The 19,529-nt window shown below is 59.1% G+C and overlaps 1 protein-coding gene across 4 annotated transcripts; it reads left to right on the top strand.

The window, feature by feature from the left end:
• Positions 1–2,046: 2,046 nt before the first annotated feature.
• MDFI (MyoD family inhibitor) lies at positions 2,047–17,537 on the top strand. Of its 4 annotated transcripts, none has more exons than XM_046640523.1 (5): positions 2,047–2,122; positions 3,646–3,732; positions 10,750–10,927; positions 13,854–14,078; positions 16,706–17,537. In XM_046640523.1, the coding sequence occupies exons 2-5, from the start codon at positions 3,703–3,705 to the stop codon at positions 16,960–16,962; spliced, it is 690 nt and encodes a 229-aa protein (XP_046496479.1). In that variant the 5' UTR covers positions 2,047–2,122; positions 3,646–3,702; the 3' UTR covers positions 16,963–17,537. The 4 variants fall into 4 exon arrangements, with proteins under 4 accessions (XP_046496479.1, XP_046496477.1, XP_046496478.1 ...); XM_046640521.1 differs by having other exon boundaries at positions 2,053–2,122; positions 10,745–10,927; XM_046640522.1 differs by lacking the exon at positions 2,047–2,122 and adding an exon at positions 3,365–3,510.
• Positions 17,538–19,529: the final 1,992 nt, after the last annotated feature.

Genomic DNA, 19,529 nt, shown 5'->3' with positions numbered 1-19,529 from the left:
AAGGGAGGGGGGAGGAAGGAGCACTGGGTTGGGAGTCTGGAGACCCAGGATTTAGTAAGACTTTGCACCAACTCATTGCATGACTTGCACCAGCCCCTTCCCCTCTCTGGCCTCTTGTTTTCCAGGCTGGAAATAGTTACTGAGCGCTCTGTGGAGACACAATTCTAGGGAAAACACTAGCAGACAAGGCAGAGTCCCCCCTCTCCTGGAGCTTTCATTCCACCAATAAACAAGCAAATATGTAGTAGGAAAAGTAGTGAAAAGGTCTATGAAGAACAATAAGCTGACGTGAGGGGACAGAGAGCAAGGGGTCCGGGATGGCCTCTGTGAGAAGCTGACATAAGCAGAGGACATGAGGAAGGGGGCCGTGTGAATATCAAGGGGAAGCACATTCCAGGCAGAGTGAAGAGCAGGTGCAAAGGCCCTGAGGCAAGCACATGAGGCAAGTTGGAAAAACAAACTCAGGAAGCAGCAAGGCTGGAAGGAAATGAGGGAGGGGAGACAAAGGCCAAGGCAGGTAGTGCCCAGCTAATGGAACCTGAAGGCCATTGTAAGGACTTTGCATCTTACTCTGAACTGAACAGTGAGCCTCAGGAAAGCTAGGCCTGGGCCTGGGTACAGAGCTCACCTGGTGTTTGGGGTGGGGGGGAGGCACAAACATGCATGTGTGTGAGGGTATCTTCGACCTCCATTCATTTACCCTGGGGTCCTAGCTAGGTCCTTCAGGAAGAGAGAGTAACAGGCCAGGGACCAGGGTGAGGTGTGTAAGGCCTAGAGTGAGTGAGGCACTTGGCTCAGGTGCAAAACTTAAGAGGACATCAAAAAACTCAATAATTAAGATAAACAATATTTTCCTAAAATATATCTAAAAATCAAAATTAATGCAAAAAATCATGATGAACAAAATGCCAATATTTCAAATAAAGACAGGATCTAACCCTGAACTTGCACCATTATATGTCACTCACTTCACCCTAATCCTGGCCCTGGTTCCAATAAAACTTTATTTATAAAAATAGCAGCTGGCTGGCAGAGCTGTAATTTGCTGATTTGGTTTTTGAAAATATTTGATTAAAACATTATTTATCTTGGTACCCTCCTAAATTTTGCACCCTAGGCGAGAGCCTCACATTAACCCTTGTCCTGGCCCTGGATAACAATGAAATGATTGGGTTCCACACTGAGGGCCCCAATGTTCATCCCTCCTGAGGCTCAGAGAGGTGGAGGGACTTCCCCAAGGAAACAGTGTGGATGGTGGAGCTGGGCTCTGAACCGGTGTCCCATGCCCAGACCTACAGCCTGGCCGTCACATCCTGCTATGCTCTGTCCGGGAATATTGATTTGAATGAGCATTGATTTTTTTTAACTTTTTATTCAAGTATAATAGTCATACAAAAAAGCACATATACCTAAAATGTTCAGCTTGCTGAATTTGAATTTTCACAAACTGAGCACACCTGTATAACGAATATGTGAGATTAAATTTAAAGTATATTTTACATTTCAAAAAAACCAGACATATTAGTACCGGGCCAGATTCAGAGGACTTTTGAGCTCAAGCAAGCAACTCGGACAGGAAGGCTGGGGTACAGGCCCCACCCCGAGTTTAGGGACCCTGGATAATGATTGAGAAGCAGGGGGGTGTTGGTGCAACACTAGAGGCTGTGGTTGGGGAGAAGGACCTACACGTAGGAAAGGACAGAAAGAGAAGGACAATGTCCAGCCCCCTTTCTGCCCCACTCCCCACCCCACCCTTGGCGGAGGGTGAGGCCTAACCCGCGGGCCCAGGTAAGCCGGTAAGAATGCAGCAGTCGCCGAGCCCCAGTGCGGGCGCGTCCGGGTGACTCAGCCCTTGCCAGGAAGGGGGAGTCCACCCCGCTCTCCGGAGCGCCCAGACAGCAGCCTGATCCGGGCTGGCTCCCGGGGTGCCGGCCGGGCCCCCGCAGCAGGCAGCCCTGCCCAGGGAGCGGGACCCCCTCCTCCTAGCCCGGGGCCCCCTCTTCCAACCACAGCCGCCTGGGCTCATCTCGGGGACGACGCCGCCGGTGGCGAGAGCGCAGCGGGCGCCGTGGGGGCCACGGCGGTCCCGGCTGCGACGGCGCCGCGAGGACCTTTGAGCGCTGTAAGTAGCTACTGCGGAGACTGGAAGGAACCAAGGAGAAGCCCCAAGTCCCTCACTCGGTCCCCCGCATCCCAGCCCCCGATTCAAGCCCGGGCTGGAACGCGGGACGAGGAGAACTGGCCTGGCGCCGCCGCCTCCCTAATTGCTCACTGGCCCTCGTGGTGGGGAGCCCGGACTCGGCTCCCAGGCGGCCAGGGCCAAGTGTAGCCGAGACGCTGTCACCCCAGCGGGTGACTCCACCTGAGGATCGTCCCATCGGCCCGCCCAGCCCCACGCGGCCGGCCGCAGGCTCCATGCCCTCCCCCATTCTCGGGGACCTGGTCCCCGGGTCACGCTGAGGGTCCTTGAACCCCCTCGGACTGCCTGGCGGCGGCTCCTTCCCACCCCCACGGCCCTGAGGAGGGACCCAGCGCACAATTCCAGATGTGCCGCCAGGCTGTCCCCGCCTGGAGGGGCCCCTTCTCTCCCCTTTCCCCGCGCACCCGCGACGTGGAAGGTCTCGGATTCCAGGATGCAGCCAAAAGAAGGGCTGAGCTCGGAGAACCTCTCTTTGCCTCCAAAGTTGGTTTTCGGACACGAATTCCCACGCACAGCTGGTAGGGGTTGGGGGCATTAGGGATGCGCAGAGCTACCACAGGACGCAGGAGGCTAGCTCGTCACTAACCGGATTTCCCCGGAGGGACAACTTCTGGCGGGGCGGGCGCCAGGATCCAGCCGAGACCGAGGGGCTGGGCGAAGGGGGCCAGAGGAACTCGACCACTTCCATCTTTGGGACAACGAGATTTGGGGGCTACAGTTATTCAGACAGTTGGCTCGAGGTGGTTGTGGTCACAGTGGCTTCTCTCTCTCGTTTCCTGATTTTCCTCAAACTTCGGCAGAGTTTAGCACAGGCGAGGGAGAAAGCGCAGCCCCTCGGGGCGCTGGGCCTGGGGGGCGGAGATGTGGGGAGCCGGGGCCCAGCGCGGCGAGCGCGGAGGAAGCGCGCTGAGCCGGCTTCCTGTGGGGGCTTCGGCCGCGGCGCCCCGCGGACAGACGTGTCCGGCCCAGGCAGCGCCCAGCCGGGCGGGGGGAAGGGACGTGGTGGGGGGACGACCGGCCGGGCGAGGAGGGGGCGGAGAGAGGGTGGGCCAGGGACGAGGGGAGGGGAGAGGCGAGCAGGGGAGGAGCGAGGGGGCTGGAGCGAAAGAAGGAGGAAGGAAGGGGGCGAGCGGCGCGCGCTGGCGCCGAAATGGGAGAAAGGAGCGAGTGAGCGGGGCGGGGGCGCGGGGCGCGGGGCGGGCAGCGAGGAGCCGAGCGGCCCCGGCTGGGGTGCCTGCAGCCGGCGCGCATGGCAGGCCCCGCGCGGTGACCGGGCGGGCGGGAGAGAGAGCAGCGCGCAGCCCGCACGAGTAAGTTAGTCCGGGGCCCTGCCGCGCTGGAAAGGGGGCAGGCGCGCGGCTGCGGCTGGGTCCCCCCTGCCAGTCCCCCTTCCCCGCACGCGCGGGGGAAGGCCGGCCCCGCCCGCTGAGCCCTGTTTTCCACAGGTCCCGAGCCGATGTCCCAGGTGAGTGGCCAGCCCTCCCCTCACTGCGACGCGCCCCATGGAGCCCCGAGCGCAGCCCCGGGCCCAGGTAGGACCGGGGATGGAGAGCGAGTCTGGACGGGAGCTGGGTAGGCGGCTCGCGGGGTGGGTGGAGGTGGGAGGCGGGGGGGTGTTAATTCTCCCCCCTCCTCCCTGAGACGTGGAGAGACGGTTCGGGGAGCTCGGGTGGAGACCGGGACGAGGAATTTGGGTATCGGGGCCCGGGTCCAAGGGGGGCGGAGGGCTGGGGTGATGGGGGCAGGGCCCGAATGGAGGCGGCTGCCGCGCCAAGTTGGCTCCGACTCCCCCCACTCCCAACACCAGACACACGCACACCGCAGTGTCTGTCTGTCCGTCTGGGATTTGCGTCCCGACCATTTCTGCCCAGTGTGTAAATATTTATGGGGGCCTCAGGCGTGGGTGGGGGTGTCTGAGTCCTTCTCTCCTTCCCCTCCTCCAACCCAACCAGAGCTGAGCGATTCCCAAAACTTTTGTCGGCCCCTCCCCTCCTTGCCATCTCGTCTTTCTCGCCTTCCTCCCCACCCGGGCTAGGCCTGGCTCTTACACACACGCACACTCACTCCAACTCTGTGCCCACAACCGGAGTGAAATGCTCCTTCCCCAACTCGCAGTGTCCGTATGGTCCCTGTCCCTGGGATTCCCACAGGAGCATCCCAACCCCAGGAGGGTGTGTGACTCCCTGAGGGCGCTGGGGTGGGAGCTCTGCGAGCTGCGGCCCTCGCTTCTCCTCATGGCGCCATGTAGGCCAGTCTCACAGTGGAACCTGGGGTCGGGGATAAGTCTGGACCACGTGGGATTTGCACGGGGACAGGCAGCGGGGTGAAGGGTGCAGGCCCACATCTCAGGACTTAAGTGGCAGCTCCTGGCTAGGCTAGCTCTTTCGCCTTTCTCTGACCCACCCCCTTCTCCCTTTCCCCCTCTTCGAGTCTGAATCATGAAGGTCTGGTCCTGGACCTCTGACACTAACTCCCTGCCCTGCCTTGGACAAGTTCCTGCCCCTCTCTGGCCTCAGTCTCCACATCTGCCCATCAGGGCTTGTCTGCCTGTTCCGAGGGGCCTGTCTCAGCTCCCAGGGTCTGCCTGGTGTGGACACTGGGGCTCTGGACGCCCAGGGCTGTGGAGGTGGGAGGGGGTCTCCTAAACCCGAATGAGGACAAGTGGGACATGTCTGGCCAGGGGCCAGCACATAAATGAGACTAATGTGTCTGCTGCACGACCCTGTTAACCCTCGGATTCCCTCCTGTCTGCGGGGCCCCTGGAGCGGGGACTGGGGGAGAATCAGTGCCTCCAAGCGCTGGCTCCTTCAGCCTGCAGGGAGAGCTCGAGGCAGGGGGCGGGGAAGGCTCTTGCTCTGTGTCTGGGAACCCTCTCTCTCCTTCATCCTCCCACTCTCCCCTGCTTTCTTCCCCCGCTTATCCATTTTCTCTGCTCTCTTCTCCACTGCCTCCTTCCAAGATCTGCTCCGCCGTCTGACCCATTCTGAGCCCCAGCAGGGAGAGGAGGGGGCTAAAGGTGCTCAGGGCAGAAGACAAGGCCCAGCGTGGACCACTGGGAGGGTTAAGCCCTAGGCTGTAACTTGAGGCCCCCCCACAGCACCCCAGGGAGCCCCCTCCCCAGCCTGGGCTGGGCCAGACAATGTGGCTTTCATAACAGGAGAAGGCCCAGCTCTGCCGCCTTGGGAGAATGAGGCTGCTGCCCAGGAAGCCCAAACCGCAGGAGACCCAGCCAAAACCCCACAGACGCCTAACTCCCAGACCAGAATCCCCCACGCTCCTTGCTGAGCACTGACAGAACAGCAAGGCCATAGCGCTGCCCCCAGGGGCCCTGCTGGCAGGACGGCCAGGGATCAAGTCAGCCCCTCCCTCAGCCACCCAAGTTGCAGTCAGGGTGCAAGGGGCCTGAGGGCAGCTCTGGTTGGGGCAGGTGGCCAAGCCCCCACACCCTTGGCTCCCCCAGTGGCCTCCCCACCCACCCCTGAGAGCCCCAGAGTCTGGCTCCCTAACCCACAGCAGATTTCTGCCTAGCACTGGGGCGTCACACTCCTGCGCTTGGTTCTAAATTGAATTTCCTGGGGAATTGGAACCTTCAGACCTAAAATAAAACCAACCCAACCCAGCTAAACTGGCCAGCTCAGGCCTTCTCCGGTCCCCAGCCTGTGTCACACGTGTGCATCAAAGGAGTCCACAGCCTCAGTTTCTTGGGATTTGGGGCCAGGTGCCACCCCTAATCCTTGCTGTCTCGTTCTCTATCCTTCCCCTGATCTGGGGCATTCCAAACTCCAGAACTCAGTCCTCACCAACAGACATTTGCTGAGTGCCCACTCGGGGTGCAGAGGTGAATACTGACACTGCCTGAAGGGACTGAGCTGGGGAGGGCTGCAGGCTGGTTGAGGAGCCAGGACTTCACTACCAAGTTATAATCACCAACGGGAGGCACTGGGTGCTCAGTTCTCAGCAAGTGGGCCGCTCGGAGGAGGGCCTGTCGGCCGGGGGTCAGCGGGGGCTTTCTGGAGGAAGAGATGAAGCTCCAGCTGGGTCATGAAGGATTTGGGGAGTGGAAGGGGGGAGGGGTAGCACCATCTGGTCAAGAGGAATAATATAAGCATGGGTGGCTTGGTCAGCAGGCCCAGGGGTGGCCTGGGGCTGTGGAGAGGTCAGTTGCTTGAACCGCAGGATCCTTGTCCACCTTGAACACCAAGCCCAGGAGAGACTGGAGGATGGGGCTCCAGGCGCTACTCTGAGCAGATCAGGTCCTGGTCCTCTCCCTCTGAAGATGGTCAGAGCTCCGAGTGGGGAGCCCGGATCCACTGACCATAAAGACCATGGAAAGGGCTAGACTTGAGGGACCAGGCACTGGAGCTCCAGAACGAGGGTCCTGTGGGCACTTTCCAGGTTTGGAGGGAACCCATCCCACCTAGAAGAGGTCCCCGTTCTCCTTCTCGGTCCAGGAGCACCCCCCGCCTTGGAGGACGGCAGGCAGAGGGAGCCCCAGTTCCTTGCTGAGATTGCTGGTCTCTCAGCCTTCACTCTGGGGCTGACAGATTTAAACATGACTTTCCCACTCCCTTCTGGGGCCTTTTCCAGAACCCGGGGCATTGACTAGAACCTTGTCCCGTCTTAGGGGTGAGAGTGTGTCCAGAAAGGGCTGTTCCTTTCTGTATTTCCCCCTTGTAGATGAACACCTGTGAGAGGGGAGGTGCAGGCCTGAGGGCTTCTGCCCAGAGATGCCACCAGCATGGCTGGCCCCCTGTGCACATTAGAAAAAGGTGGCCCTCTGGTCAGATGGAGCCGGTATGCAGCTGGGTGAGCAGATGGCACCTCCGGGGAGTAAAGGGCCCCAACCAGGGACTCCAGCCCCACCCCTGCCCTCCTTGGCAGGCGCCTGTATACAGAACAAGAGTTGCACATCCGCACAATGGCCCTTGGCCTTTGCTGGCCACCCCCACATTTGGGTGGATGTGGCCCACCCCACATTTCTACCCTCTTGAACGTCCCTCGGGGAGTTTCTCCTCGGAGATGTTCTCCCTCTGTGGCTGGACAGCAGAGTCTCGTGGTCCCAAGAAGGAAAGCTGGGCTCTTTCAGTGTCTTGGTGATTGAGCACTGGGACTTCACCTCTGGCCTGGATTCTCTGCTCCTGTGTTCCCGGCGAGAGCCGCTTCTTGGCATCCGGGCCCTCTGGGCAGTATCTCATTCACAGATCGGGTCTTCCTGCCACTTCTTCTTCCTTCTCAGTCTGCTTCCATGTCTCTGAGCACTTGGCACAGTTTCCTCCTCTGACCTCAGTGTTGCTCTCTTGGGTGTCTGCCAGATCCCCTCTGTTGCCCCTCCTGGCTCCAGGAGGTCTGTCCCTCTGTGTGTCCAGGTCAAGATGACTGGACTGGATTTTCGTTCCTCCCTGGTTTCCTCCCGAGGTCTGACGCTCACCCTCGAATGGCAGGTTTCCTGCAGGAGGGGTCTCCTTGGGACTCAGTCTGTGCTCTCTGTGATTTCCTGTTCCCACCAGATTCAAGGTCACCAGCCCTGTAGATGACTATTAGGAGAGACTACCCAGAGAGTGGTGACACTGGGGGAGGAAGACAGAGATGGGGACCAATCTCCCTATCCCCTCTTCCTCCCCTTCCTGCCTCTCCAACCCTGGGGGCCAGGAAAGCTGCCATCCTGGCTCCTTCTTCTACAGGACCCACGGTGTCACCCCAGGGCACCCCAGTGACCTCAGCAGAAAGCCTAGGAAGTGACCACAGGCCTGCCATGCACCAGCTATCATTCTAGGCATGGCTCTGGTGTCCCTTGTTCACTCTGCGGCTGTTCACCCTGGGGCCCTTGGTTCCTGTTGCTCATCTCGAAATGTCCTTTTCTTCTTTGCTGACTGATTACTCAAGACCCACTGTGGGCATTGCCTTCTCCTAGAAACCTCCTAGACACACACACCACCCCCTGGGATAAGTGCCCGTCTTCTGCATTTCCACAGTTCTTCGGGCTGCCCCCTGCAGGAACTCTTGCCCCTCAGTGTGTGTGACCGCCTTGCAATCCACTCCTGACAGAGAAGTCCTGAGGTGGTGACCTGGTCTTTCTCATTTTGGCCTACCCAGTGCTTGATATATTGTGAGGTGCATCATCGCTGCTGGATACGTGTTGAATCAAACAGCACAGGGAGGCAGGGAAAGAGGGAGGGAGGAAGGACAGCGGGCAGGTAGGTGGCTGTGTGGATGGACGTGGTCGTGAATGGCCCCCCACAGGCCAGGGCTCTGCTGAGCCTTTCACTGACTCCTTGAAACTCTGAGGGATAAGCGTTAGGACCCCCCCTTTACACACAAGGTAACCCAAGACCCGCTAACTTGCCCCAGCTGTTAACTGGTAAGATCCAGGGCTGGGGTCTTCAGCATCTTCCCAGGCCTTTTTCATTACACCACGTGGGAGAGTCTGCACTCCCGATTCAGGGCCCTGGCAAGATGCCTCTGGGGCCAGAGACTAGAACTTAGCAGGCCCCCTTCCTGGGAGTGAGGACCCAAGCCCGGAGCCTCCCTCTTTGTGCCAATTTGGTCTTCGCCCTCAAGAGTTGTGTCTGAGCTGCTGCAGACCAGCTCAGGGCTAGGAGCAGCAGCGTGGCTCCTCCTTGGGAGTCATCTCCACTCGCCTGCTTCCCCCTCGCCCGACCCTGTGATCTTCCCAAAGCCTTGACCCTTCTCATTAACCCAGTTGATGAGGGGGCTCTCAACAGGCCCAAAGAGTGGATGGGACTGGAGGGCCCTGCCCCCTGCCTCCCTGGAGCAGCAGCAGGCACCATGAGGGGTCCCCAACACAGGATTCTGGGGCCCTCAGGAGTTGCAGGAGCCCCAGCCCCTCCCTCCTCCCTGCCCCAGCTCCTGTCTCCAGGCAGGGCCTGAGGTCTCCCTGGGCAGGCGTGAGCACGCCAGCTCGGCCTGTGCTCTCTGTGCTACCCACTTGGGTCCTCGGGCCCCTCCATCCCCCTAGCCACGGGAGACCAGGGTGTTTGGAACAAGGACTGCTCAGGGGTCTTTGAGGATCAGAGGCCACAGAGGGATGCTCAGGATCCAGGGAGGCAGCCGAGCCCCTGGATGGTCCCTCCCCTCAGGATGTTCCCCTCCCCAGACCTGCATGGTCAGCCTTCCTTTCTCCCTCTAATTATCTCCCTCCTCTTTTCTCCCGCTGTCACTGTCGTTTGGAGATAGCTCAGAGAAGGACCATATGTTCTCTGAGATTGATTCCGCTTCTCTTTCCAGGACTCGTCTGTGTCTCTATCTCTCTGCCCCTCTGGGTGTGTCTCTCCCAGTCTCTCTGTGTAGTGTCCATGGGTGGGTGTGGATCCTTTTCTCTCTGGGTTCCACCGCCCTTTCTTTTCATCTTTCTGTCTCCCTGTGTCTCTCTCCTCTCCCTATGAGTCTCTCATTTCTTCCTCTCCCCTGCTCCCAACATGGCGTGGGGGGAGGCAAGGAGGCCACCCTCTTGAGGCCCCTGTCATTCCAATGGCACAACCTGGGGTCTGATTAGATGCTCAGGCAGCACCCTGTAATTGACTGGCCCGGCCGCTGGCCCTGGGGCCCCTGCTTCACCCTCTCTGCCCCCTGCTCACTCTCAGGCCTTCCCACCCCTGGTGACTGAGGGGCGGGAGCTTGGGCTCCTTTCTGCCTCCCTCCTCCATGTCCCACCTCCGTAATAGTCTCCCCTGGCCCGGGGGCCCTAGTGCAGCCACTCAGGAGCTGTGGGTTTGAAGGTGGCTCCATTTCTGTTTCCGCCCACCCTGCACACAGGGGCTGAGCCAGTCACTGTAATTACATGTGGCTGCGGTCCACCTCAGTCCGCCTCGTCCCAGCCCTCATGGGCCATGTCCCTGTCTCTCTTCCTGCCTGTAGGCCCTCTGCCTCAGGCCTGATCTCTCTCCTCACCCCCGGGGTTCTCTGACTCTTTCTCTCACTGTCATCCTCTCTCTCACCCCATTTCTTACTGTCCATCTCCCCCTCACTCTGTCTGTCTCACGCTCCCTTCTCCATCGCCTCTGTCTCTGACCCTGTCTTTGTCTTCCTCCCCATCGCTGAGTCTCCCTCCCGTCTGGCTGTCCCGTCCCAGCTGTCCGTCACAGGGTTTCTGCGGCTCTCTCTTCCCGCCCCATCTCCCGCGTTCTCATGCGCTATCTCTTGGTTTCTACCTTTCACTGTCCCTTTGATTCTTTCTCTCTCCCTGTCACTTTTGATGCCTGTCCCTAATCTCTCCATCACGACTGGCTGTCTGTTCTCTCCGGCTGTGTGTCTCTGCCTCCTCTCCCCACTCCATCTCTACCACGTGTCTCTAGCCCCCTCCTGGATACCACACACACATGTGCACACACACACACTCACATCCTTGCTCACTCACGGGTTGTGGTTTGGGAGCTTTCTATTTTGGAGTCTGGGGCTGTTGCCACATAGGATAAGGGCTGGGTGACTGGTACAGAGAGAGAGAGAATGAAGGCTCACGGCATTCTGGGCTTCAGGGAGGGGACCAGGGCAGGGAAAATATACCTCAGTTGTCTGCTTTTTCCCCAGCCCAGACCCCATCCCTCCCACCTGGGCTGGAGGTAGTAACAGGATCCACTCACCCTGCGGAGGCAGCGCTAGAGGAGGGCTCCCTGGAGGAGGCGGCACCCCTCATGCCCCAAGGCAATGGCCCCGGGGCCCCCCAGGCCCTGGACAGCACTGACCTCGATGTCCCCACAGAAGCTGTGACACGTGAGTCCTGAGGGGCCGGGGTATGGGGTGGCAACATGTAGGGGTTGCACGCGGGAATCCAATCCAGATGGGCTGGCAAAAATGCAGTGAGTGCCCGTGTAAGCCCAGCCCTGGGCCACGGCCTTGAGATGTCGGTAATGGAAAGGCATGTGACACTGTCACCGTCCTTTCTGTCTAGGAAGAAGACCTCCACGTACAAAATGGTTAGTACAAAATGAGTGTGGACAGGCTCCAGGCAATATTGTTCAGGACCAGAGGGTGTGTGTTTGTGTGGAAGGAGGTGCCTCTCACCTCAGAAAGAAGCTGGGGGGCCGTGCAGGGAGCGAGCGCCCAGCCAGCCCCATCTTTCAGGGCATCAAGGACTATAAGGAAGGAGAGACGCCCCCAGTTGCTCTGGGCAGAAAGGACCAAACTTCAGCTCTGTTCCCAGGCTTGGCTCGACCTCTGAGGAGGTCCTGGGAGGGAGAGCATTCACCCTCACCCTCAAGAGCAGGAGAAGGGGCCGCCAGAATCGGGTTGTAATTACTAATAAGATGCGCAAAATCTCTAGCCACGTTTGCACTCTCCAACTTTCTTTCCCTGAATGATCTCACGTGCTCTCCAAGTCACCCTGGGGTGACACAGCGGGAGGGTCATGGCCAAGCCCACTCTGCAGACAAGGATACTGAGGTGCAGAGAACACTCACCCTGGACACAAGCTGAGGAACTCAGGGCCCCCGGCCCAGCGCTGTCTCCTGTGCCTGCCCAGCTGGCCCGGCCTGGGGAGCCGCCTCAGCTGGGACATCTGGGGCTACGCTGGACTCCCTGGAAGGCTGGGTTACTAAATCCCGCTAGCGCGCTGCCCTCAGCCTCCTCCAGACACACCCACCGGCAGCACTGAGAGAAAGAGGTCAGCGCCGTGGCCACAGAGGAGGGGGCCTGCATGGGAGCTGGACAGACACTCCTGTTTCTATGGGCCTGAGTGTTTGCTCTGTGACTCAGCCCCCACGGCCACGGCCACAGGCGGGCTCTGTCTGCCCGAACCTCCCGGGGCCCTCGGCTCACCACACACGCCCTCCCTGTGCCCGTGTTTAGGCAGCAGGGCAGGGGGCACTGAAGCTGGCCAAAGACCCAGCCCGGTCACCCCCCATGCAGCAAAGAGGTAGGAGCAGAATGATTCAGGCCTGACCACTTCCCATGGCCTTACCCCTGTTTACCCAGAGGCAGGCACCAGCTGGACCTCAGGGCCGAAGGCTCCCAGCGCGGAGCCTCTCCCATCCTCTCCCTGACTCCCCACCTTGTCCTTGCCTTCTTTCTCCCCATCATCATCCCCCACCCCCACCTCCACTTCCTAGCTGGGGAAACTTAGTTGTTTTATCCTCCCTGGACCTCAGTGTTTTCATCTGGAAATGGGGCCAATCAGAGTGGATCTATCATGATATTTAAAGTCACTATCCATAAAGCTCTTAGCACTGTGTCTGGCAGCTAGTAACAACTCAAAATGTGTATGCTGCTAGTTAAGAGAGTAGTGACTGTTGTGACAGTAGCAGCTCATTGCCCAGTCCCCTGTCTCCCAACCTCTGCCCCTCCCTGGCCGCTCTGCCCTCTGAGCCCTTGCATTCAGCCTCCAGCCTGGTTCTGTCTCTGACACATACTGGCTGTGTGACCCTGGACAAGTTACTGTACTTCTCTTGGTCTCAGTTTCCTCATCTGTAAGAGGAGGATGCTGCCCTGTAGAGATACTGAGAGGATTCAGTGAGAGAATAATTAGCTTGTCAAGCGCTTAGAACAGTGGCTGACGCAGTCAGTGTGCAGTGATGTGACCATTGCTAGAAGGCCCAGCCCCCTGAGTCAAGGAAAGCACGGAGGCCACCCTCCCCTCTCCTCAGCCTCCAGGGCACCCCAGACGTCTCCTCCCACCACAGTTCAAACACAGAGGCCTGGCCTGGACGGGGTTGAGGATCCAGATCCTGATGCCTAAGCAATGGAAGTGTCCCACGTTTGCACACTGACAGAGGTCCTCAGGCCAGAGGGTCCTGCCCAGGAGTCAGGGCCCGTGAGCTGAGGGGTTCCAGCCTCCTGGTGACCCCTTCTCGGTCCCCTCCCTGACACACACACACCTGCCCTCGTCTCTTAAGAACAGAACCGTGCCATCCAGGTGAGCACACCTGAGTGAGGGGAGGAGAGGAACTGGGTGTTTTGGGGAGATCGCCAGGGCCAGCTTCCCTGCACCCCACTGATAAGGCCGAATCTGGTCCCTCAGCCTGGGATGGGCAGGGGGTTCCTGGCCTTGGGGGTCTCCCCACTGGACTCCCTCTTCCCTTCTCTCCCTCCTCACCTAGACCTAAGGGCCCCTCAGCAAACTGCTTCTGCCAGCCGCCCTACAGAGGCAGGACGGGGCGGCGAGCAGAGGCGGAAGGAGCAGGAGATAGAGGGGCTCCTGTGAGGAGCCCCTGGATTCCAGGGCCAGGGCGTTCATCTCCAAACAGATGTTTCCAATAAATCACCCAGCACACCAAGGGCAAAAACAGCTGGGGGCTTGGCAGGGGCCGAGGCGGAGGTTAACCGCTTCACTGCTATCCTCCCACCCCAGCTGAACCATCCCTGCCCTCCATCCCCCACCACTCCGCCCTCGCCCAACTCCTGGGACCCCAGGGGTCAGAGAATAGATTTCTTCTGGGGTAAGAAGGTGGAGTCCAGGGCTCTGAGCCCTCTCCCTGCCCCTCTGGGAGTCAGGAGACAGGCTCATCTCTGCTGCTATTTCATGGTGTGCCCCTGGGCAAGTCAGTTCTGCTCTCTGAGCCTCAGTTTCCCCACCTGCAGAATATAAGTCCGGCTACGTGACCTGTGGTGTATCTAGGAATGAAGCAGGCAGGGTTAGAGCAGAGCTCTGGAGGCTGTGCGGCCCCACACTTTCCTCCATCCCTCTTTCTCGTCATCTCTCTAGGCCAGCCTCAGGGGAACCCCTTGGGCTGCACCCCACTAGTGGCGAATGGCTCTGGCCATTCCTCGGAGCTGGGCGGCACCAGGCAGGCGGGGAATGGTGCCCTGGGTGGCCCCAAGACCCACCGGAAGTTGCAGACACACCCGTCTCTCGCCAGCCAGGGCAGCAAGAAGAGCAAAGCCAGCACCAAGTCAGCTGCCTCCCAGATCCCTCTCCAGGCGCAGGAAGGTGAGCCCTGCGCCACTCCCCCCCCCTCCTCCCTGGAGAGGCCTCCAAACCCAAGGTGCGAGGCAGGGGCCGCAGCATCTTTGTCAGGCGGCTGGGGCGGAGTGGAATCTCAACCCCACGCCAAGCCCACCAGGCCTGAACCTCTGAGTGGGACCCAGGAGTCTGGGTTTTAACAAGCCCTCCAGGGAGTCTGGTGCAAGACTGTCAAATCAGAGAACCTTGCAAAGGACCCCTGTTGGGTAAAGTGAGGCATATCTCAAGGCCAACGCCATCCCCTCCCTGCTCTCCCAGAGCTGCTGTAACAAGGAATGGAGCCATCTGGACTGAACCAGCTTAAACCCCCCATGTCTGGACACAGAAATTTTCCTCAAGGACTGGAGCGTCTGTTCAGTGAGAACAGAGCACCTAGCAGAATGAAATTATGCACCATCAGATGGTTCATTGGAGGTGGGGCGGGGGCTGCCAGGGGCAGTGGGAGAACAGAGGACCTGGATACACCAGCCACTGTTCCTCCAGCACAAAGGAGGTCCTTGCCAGGGCCACCCTGGACAGCCAGGTCCAGCTCCCCCACCAGCATGAGTGACAGCTGCCTGTAACTCAGTGGTGCTTGACCTGCACCCCACAATTTTTAAGCAATTCCTGTCCATGTTGGGGGACTCTAGCTGGTCCTCTGCAAACAGGATTCAGTGTACGTGTTTGCACATTAATGTGTTCATAAATCTTGCCACCCATAGAGAGGCTTCTGCCCAACAGTCTCACTTACGAAGCGGGTGTTCATTCACTTGAAGTGTCTGGGGCATCTGCTCTGAGCCAGGCCCTGGGCTGTGTGCTGGGTACCCAGTCCATGGCCTCATGAGAGAGGCACAAACAGCTCATCAAGATATGGTGAGATTTTAAATACGGTGATAAAGCCACAGGCAGGGGATTATGCACACACAGGGGGACACCCACACCATCCCAGAAACCTGGGGAGGGGAGTCAGGAAGGCTCTGGAGGTGGCTAAGCAAGCCTTAAAGGACAAGTAGGAGGGTCTAGCCAGGGGGGCATTAGCACAGGGGTGAGAAATGGCTGGTGTGGGTAGATTATGAAGTTCAAGGTGAAGAATGGTGGGAAGTGAGGCTCCAGGCAGGCAGGGGCTCACTGCCTTGTAAACCTTGCCGTGGGCCTAGCGTTCATCTGGGGGCAATAGGGAGCCAAGGAAGGGTTTTTAACAAGCCACTGACCTCATCAGATTTGCGCTTGAAAAGAACTCTCTTATCCAGGTTGCAGATAGACTGTAGGGGTTCCAGCTGTACCAGACCCCAGTCCCTCCACACAGGAAGAGGGTGGGGGAGTCAGGCCCTCCATGGTGGTGTGAGTCTCCCACAGGACCAGCAGCCATGTGCCAGGGGCCCACCTGGTCAGGGGAACTCCACACTCTTCCCCATGGCCTGACCCCTGGGAGGGGTGACAGCTCAGCATCCTGGCAGCCGCCTGAGCGGTTCAGAGCACGGGCTCCAGAGCCAGGCCACCTGGGGTCCCAGCTCCACTTAGCAGCTGGGAGCCCATGGCCAGGCTCCTGTGTCAACTCATTTACCATTTATTTACTCAGCGCCTACGATGTGCCAGGCACTGTTCTGCAGACTTGTACTATATCAGTGACCAAAACAGACAGAGACGCCTGCCCTTGGGGAGCTTCCATCTTAGTAGGAGGAGAAAGCAGTGGAGTCGGCGGAAGGTGATCAGTCCTCCGAGAAATGGCAGAGCAGACCAGGGCAAGTGGTGGGGGGGAGCTGGGGGTGGGGCAGGCAGGGTGCAGTATTATAGAGCGTGCTCGTGGAAGGACAGACTCACGAGAGGGGACGTCTGGGCAAAGAAGGAGGAAAGGGAGGGAGCCGAGCGTGCATCTGGGACAAGAGCCTTCCGGGCAGGGCAGCAGTGCCCGCAGGACCAGGAGACCAGTGTGGCCACAGCAGAGTGATCCGGGGGTCAGTGGGAGAGGGGACCAGATCACGTGGGGCCGTGGGGGCCACTGTGAGCACTTTGGCTCCTACTCCCAGTGAGGCAGAGGCCATTGGAGGGTTCTGAGCACAGCAGGGGTGGAATGCGACTAAAGCTCTTCCAAGAATCCCTCTGAACACGTGGGGAATAGACACGGGGAGGCCGTTGCCGTGGCCCCAGCGAGAGAGGAGCAGAGTGGTAGGATTCTGGACATGTCTGCAGGGACTTCTCTGGGCCTAGATTTCTTCATCTGTGGAGTGGGGCTGATCGTAGCGCCACGTCATGGAGTTGTTGGAGGTTTAAATGAGTTTAATTCATGCCCAGCACCCAGAGCAGTGCCTAGAACATGTCATCGCTCCATGTGTTTGTTAGATAAATGGTGGAGGGTGGTTACGAGCAGGGACTCGGGATCAAGACGGCCTGGGCTCGAACCTCCGCTCTGCAGCATATGAGGTAGGCGTGTGCCACTCTGTGCCTCTGACGGCCGTCACCTATAAGGCGGGGCTCCTCGCAGTCCGCACTTGGTGGAGCTGCCCAGGGTTGCATGAGCTTAATTCCTGCCGAGCACCGAGCTCTCGGTGGACACCGTCCCCACCGGGCTAGGTCCCCTGCCGCCGGCTGTCTCACCTGGCTCTCTCCACCCGCAGACTGCTGCGTCCACTGCATCCTGTCCTGCCTCTTCTGCGAGTTCCTGACGCTGTGCAACATTGTCCTGGACTGCGCCACGTGCGGCTCCTGCAGCTCCGAGGACTCGTGCCTCTGCTGCTGCTGCTGCGGCTCCGGCGAATGCGCCGACTGCGACCTGCCCTGCGACCTGGACTGCGGCATCCTGGACGCCTGCTGCGAGTCGGCCGACTGCCTGGAGATCTGCATGGAGTGCTGTGGGCTCTGCTTCTCCTCCTGACCCGCGGATTCCGGCAGGGGCTCCCCAGGGGGGCTGTGGCACAGAGGTTGATTGCCCGTCCCCCTGGTCCTCTCCCACCCTCCCAGGGCCCTCTCAGAACCCAAGCCCGTGAGAAGGGGGCGCTCGGAGGCCACCTCCATCCCGGGAGCTGAGCCCACTGCAGAGAGCCAGCCAGTCCTCCTCCCTGGTTACCAGGGACAGATGGCACCAAGGACCTGGGGGCAGTGGCTGGGGTGGGGGCTGCTCCTGGGCCAGCTGCCAGGGCTGCAGAACACTGTGAAAGTTGGGGTGGGGGCGCAGGAACATGGGGGAGGCAGGGACGCCGGAGCTGTGTGCTTCTCTACCTCTCACTGCTCCTGGCGTCCGCCTCCCCTGACCCCCAGGCTTAGAGGACAGCAAAATGTGAAAAGAGACCCCCACCCTACCCTCAGTCAAGCCCCTCCCTGTCTCCTTTCCTGAGCTCTTTTGGGGGCCTGACCCATACAGTGACCCCAGAGGGTGCTGGGCTTAGGCCTGGGGCAGGGCACGAGGGGGAACAGTATGGAAAAGACTGGAAGGGGAGAGGGAGGGCATGGAGGGAGGGTCTGTTCTATTTGTTGCTGTAAATAAAGATGTTTGTCCATCTCCGATTTCCTCAGGACTCATGAGTAATGTCCATGGACCACGACTCTCAAAAGCAAACTCCCCACAACGTCCTTACAAGGCACCGGAATGGATGAGGCTTCCCTGCCCTCCGGCGTCCCTTCCTTCCCGTTCCCCCCTAAGGGGAGGAAGGAAGAGGGGTCCCGACTCCCCACCATTATTTCCCTCTTCCCACCAAAGGGAAGGGGAAGCCCAGAGAGGGAAGAGTTAACCTTGGCATAGAATTAATTAACAACAGATGTGTTCAGGTTTTGATTAATTAATCTCCTGCTGACTCCAGCTTCTCCAAGCCCTTCCCGAGATGGCTCCCAGGCAGAGGGTGACGCCCATGCCTCTGTCGCTTGCAGAGCAGTGGTGGGTAGGGGGCAACCCTGGGCCTGGGCTTGCTCCTGGGCTGCACTGGGAGGCCAGTGTGGCCTGGGTTGGGGGTCACATGGCCCAGTCTCAGGCCCAGTCATCCCTGAGACAGAATAAAACTGCCAGGGCTGGCGGGAGCCTCAGAGGCCAAGTGTCCAGGCCCTTGGTGTGCAGGGGTGGGGGCAGACCTGGGCACTGTGGGGTTCCCGGGGCAGAGTGGGTTCTGCCGGTGGGGAGGGCTGGCTGGACGGAGCCCCTCCCCACCCCATCCTGGACCTGGAGGAAGCCGGGAGGGGTCCAGGGTGAGTGAGAGAACTTGGATTGCCTCGTGGTTCAACTTGTATTGTCCTGATGAGAAGACGTGGCTGAAGAAGGCCTTGCAAAGTGGAGACCTCATGGGAAATCGGTGAGCACAGCTTCCAGGAACGAAGGCTGGAGAGGTCTGGAGGGATGCTGGAAGGAAGGAGGGAGCTCAGAAAAAGGGCCAGACGAAATCTGAACTCTCTCAAGGATTGTCAGGAGGGAACAGCCCACGCCCTCTGAGCGGCTGCAGTTACAGCAGGAGGAGGAAATGAGAGGGGCTGGGAGGACCACCCCTGCAACTGCCGCACCTCCCCTACGTGTACACAGCCCTCACAAGGCCAACATTAAGGTTTTCTGACCTCTGGGAAACTCAGGACACAGAGAGGAAGTGAGCTGCCCAGGGTCACACAGTCAAAATCAAAGCCAGAGAGAAGCCCCGTCACCTCAGCCCCCAGTGTTCATTTATTTGTCTCGATTTTTTGCAAAGTTATTGCACGCCCAAAGTACAAAAAGTTCAAAAGTCTAGTCTGTGCATACACAAGCATTTACACTTAGTGGGTTTTTTTTTTTTTTTTGGAGGAAGATTAGCCCCAAGCTAACATCCGCCACCAATTCTCCTCTTTTTCCTGAGGAAGATTGGCCCTGAGCTAACATCAGTGCCCATCTTCCTCTGCTTTATATGTGGGACACCTGCTACAGCATGGCTTGATAAACAGTGCACAAGGCTGCACCCGGAATCCGAACCAGTGAAGCCCCCGGCTGCCGAAGCGGAGCGCACAAGTGTAACCACTACGCCACCAGGCCAGCCCGACTTACTGGGTTTTTTTAAACAAAAATATTAGAAGCTATACACATTGCCCTGCACCATTTTCATCACCTAACCGTTTGTCTCGGGCCTCTTCTTCATCAGCACATTGACGAGCAGCCTGGAGTTCCACTGAGGGACGAGCCACAGTTCAGTCACCCAACTCCTGCTTAGTTCTCTCCATGTATTTCCCTTACAAACAAGGTTGCGTGAACACGTCCTTTTGTGTGGGCAAGCTATAGCTGTAGAATATTCCTGAAAGTGGGATTGCCAGGCCTCAGGGTGCATGCATTTGTGACTTTGATAGGACGGCCCCATGGCCCTCCGTGAGGGTGCGCCAGTCCCCTCACATGGCCACGGGGAGCATCCTCCTCTCTCACTGCTGTGGCTCTTTGTCCTGAGGAGGACAGACAACGGTGGGAGGGCTCCCGTTCCATCCAGCTCAACCTCAGGTCCTCCC

Source organism: Equus quagga, chromosome 15, assembly GCF_021613505.1.
Source record: "Equus quagga isolate Etosha38 chromosome 15, UCLA_HA_Equagga_1.0, whole genome shotgun sequence".
Taxonomy (NCBI): Eukaryota; Metazoa; Chordata; class Mammalia; order Perissodactyla; family Equidae; genus Equus; species Equus quagga.
The sequence above is the reverse complement of the archived record's forward strand: the minus strand, read 5'-3'. Positions and strand labels throughout refer to the sequence as shown.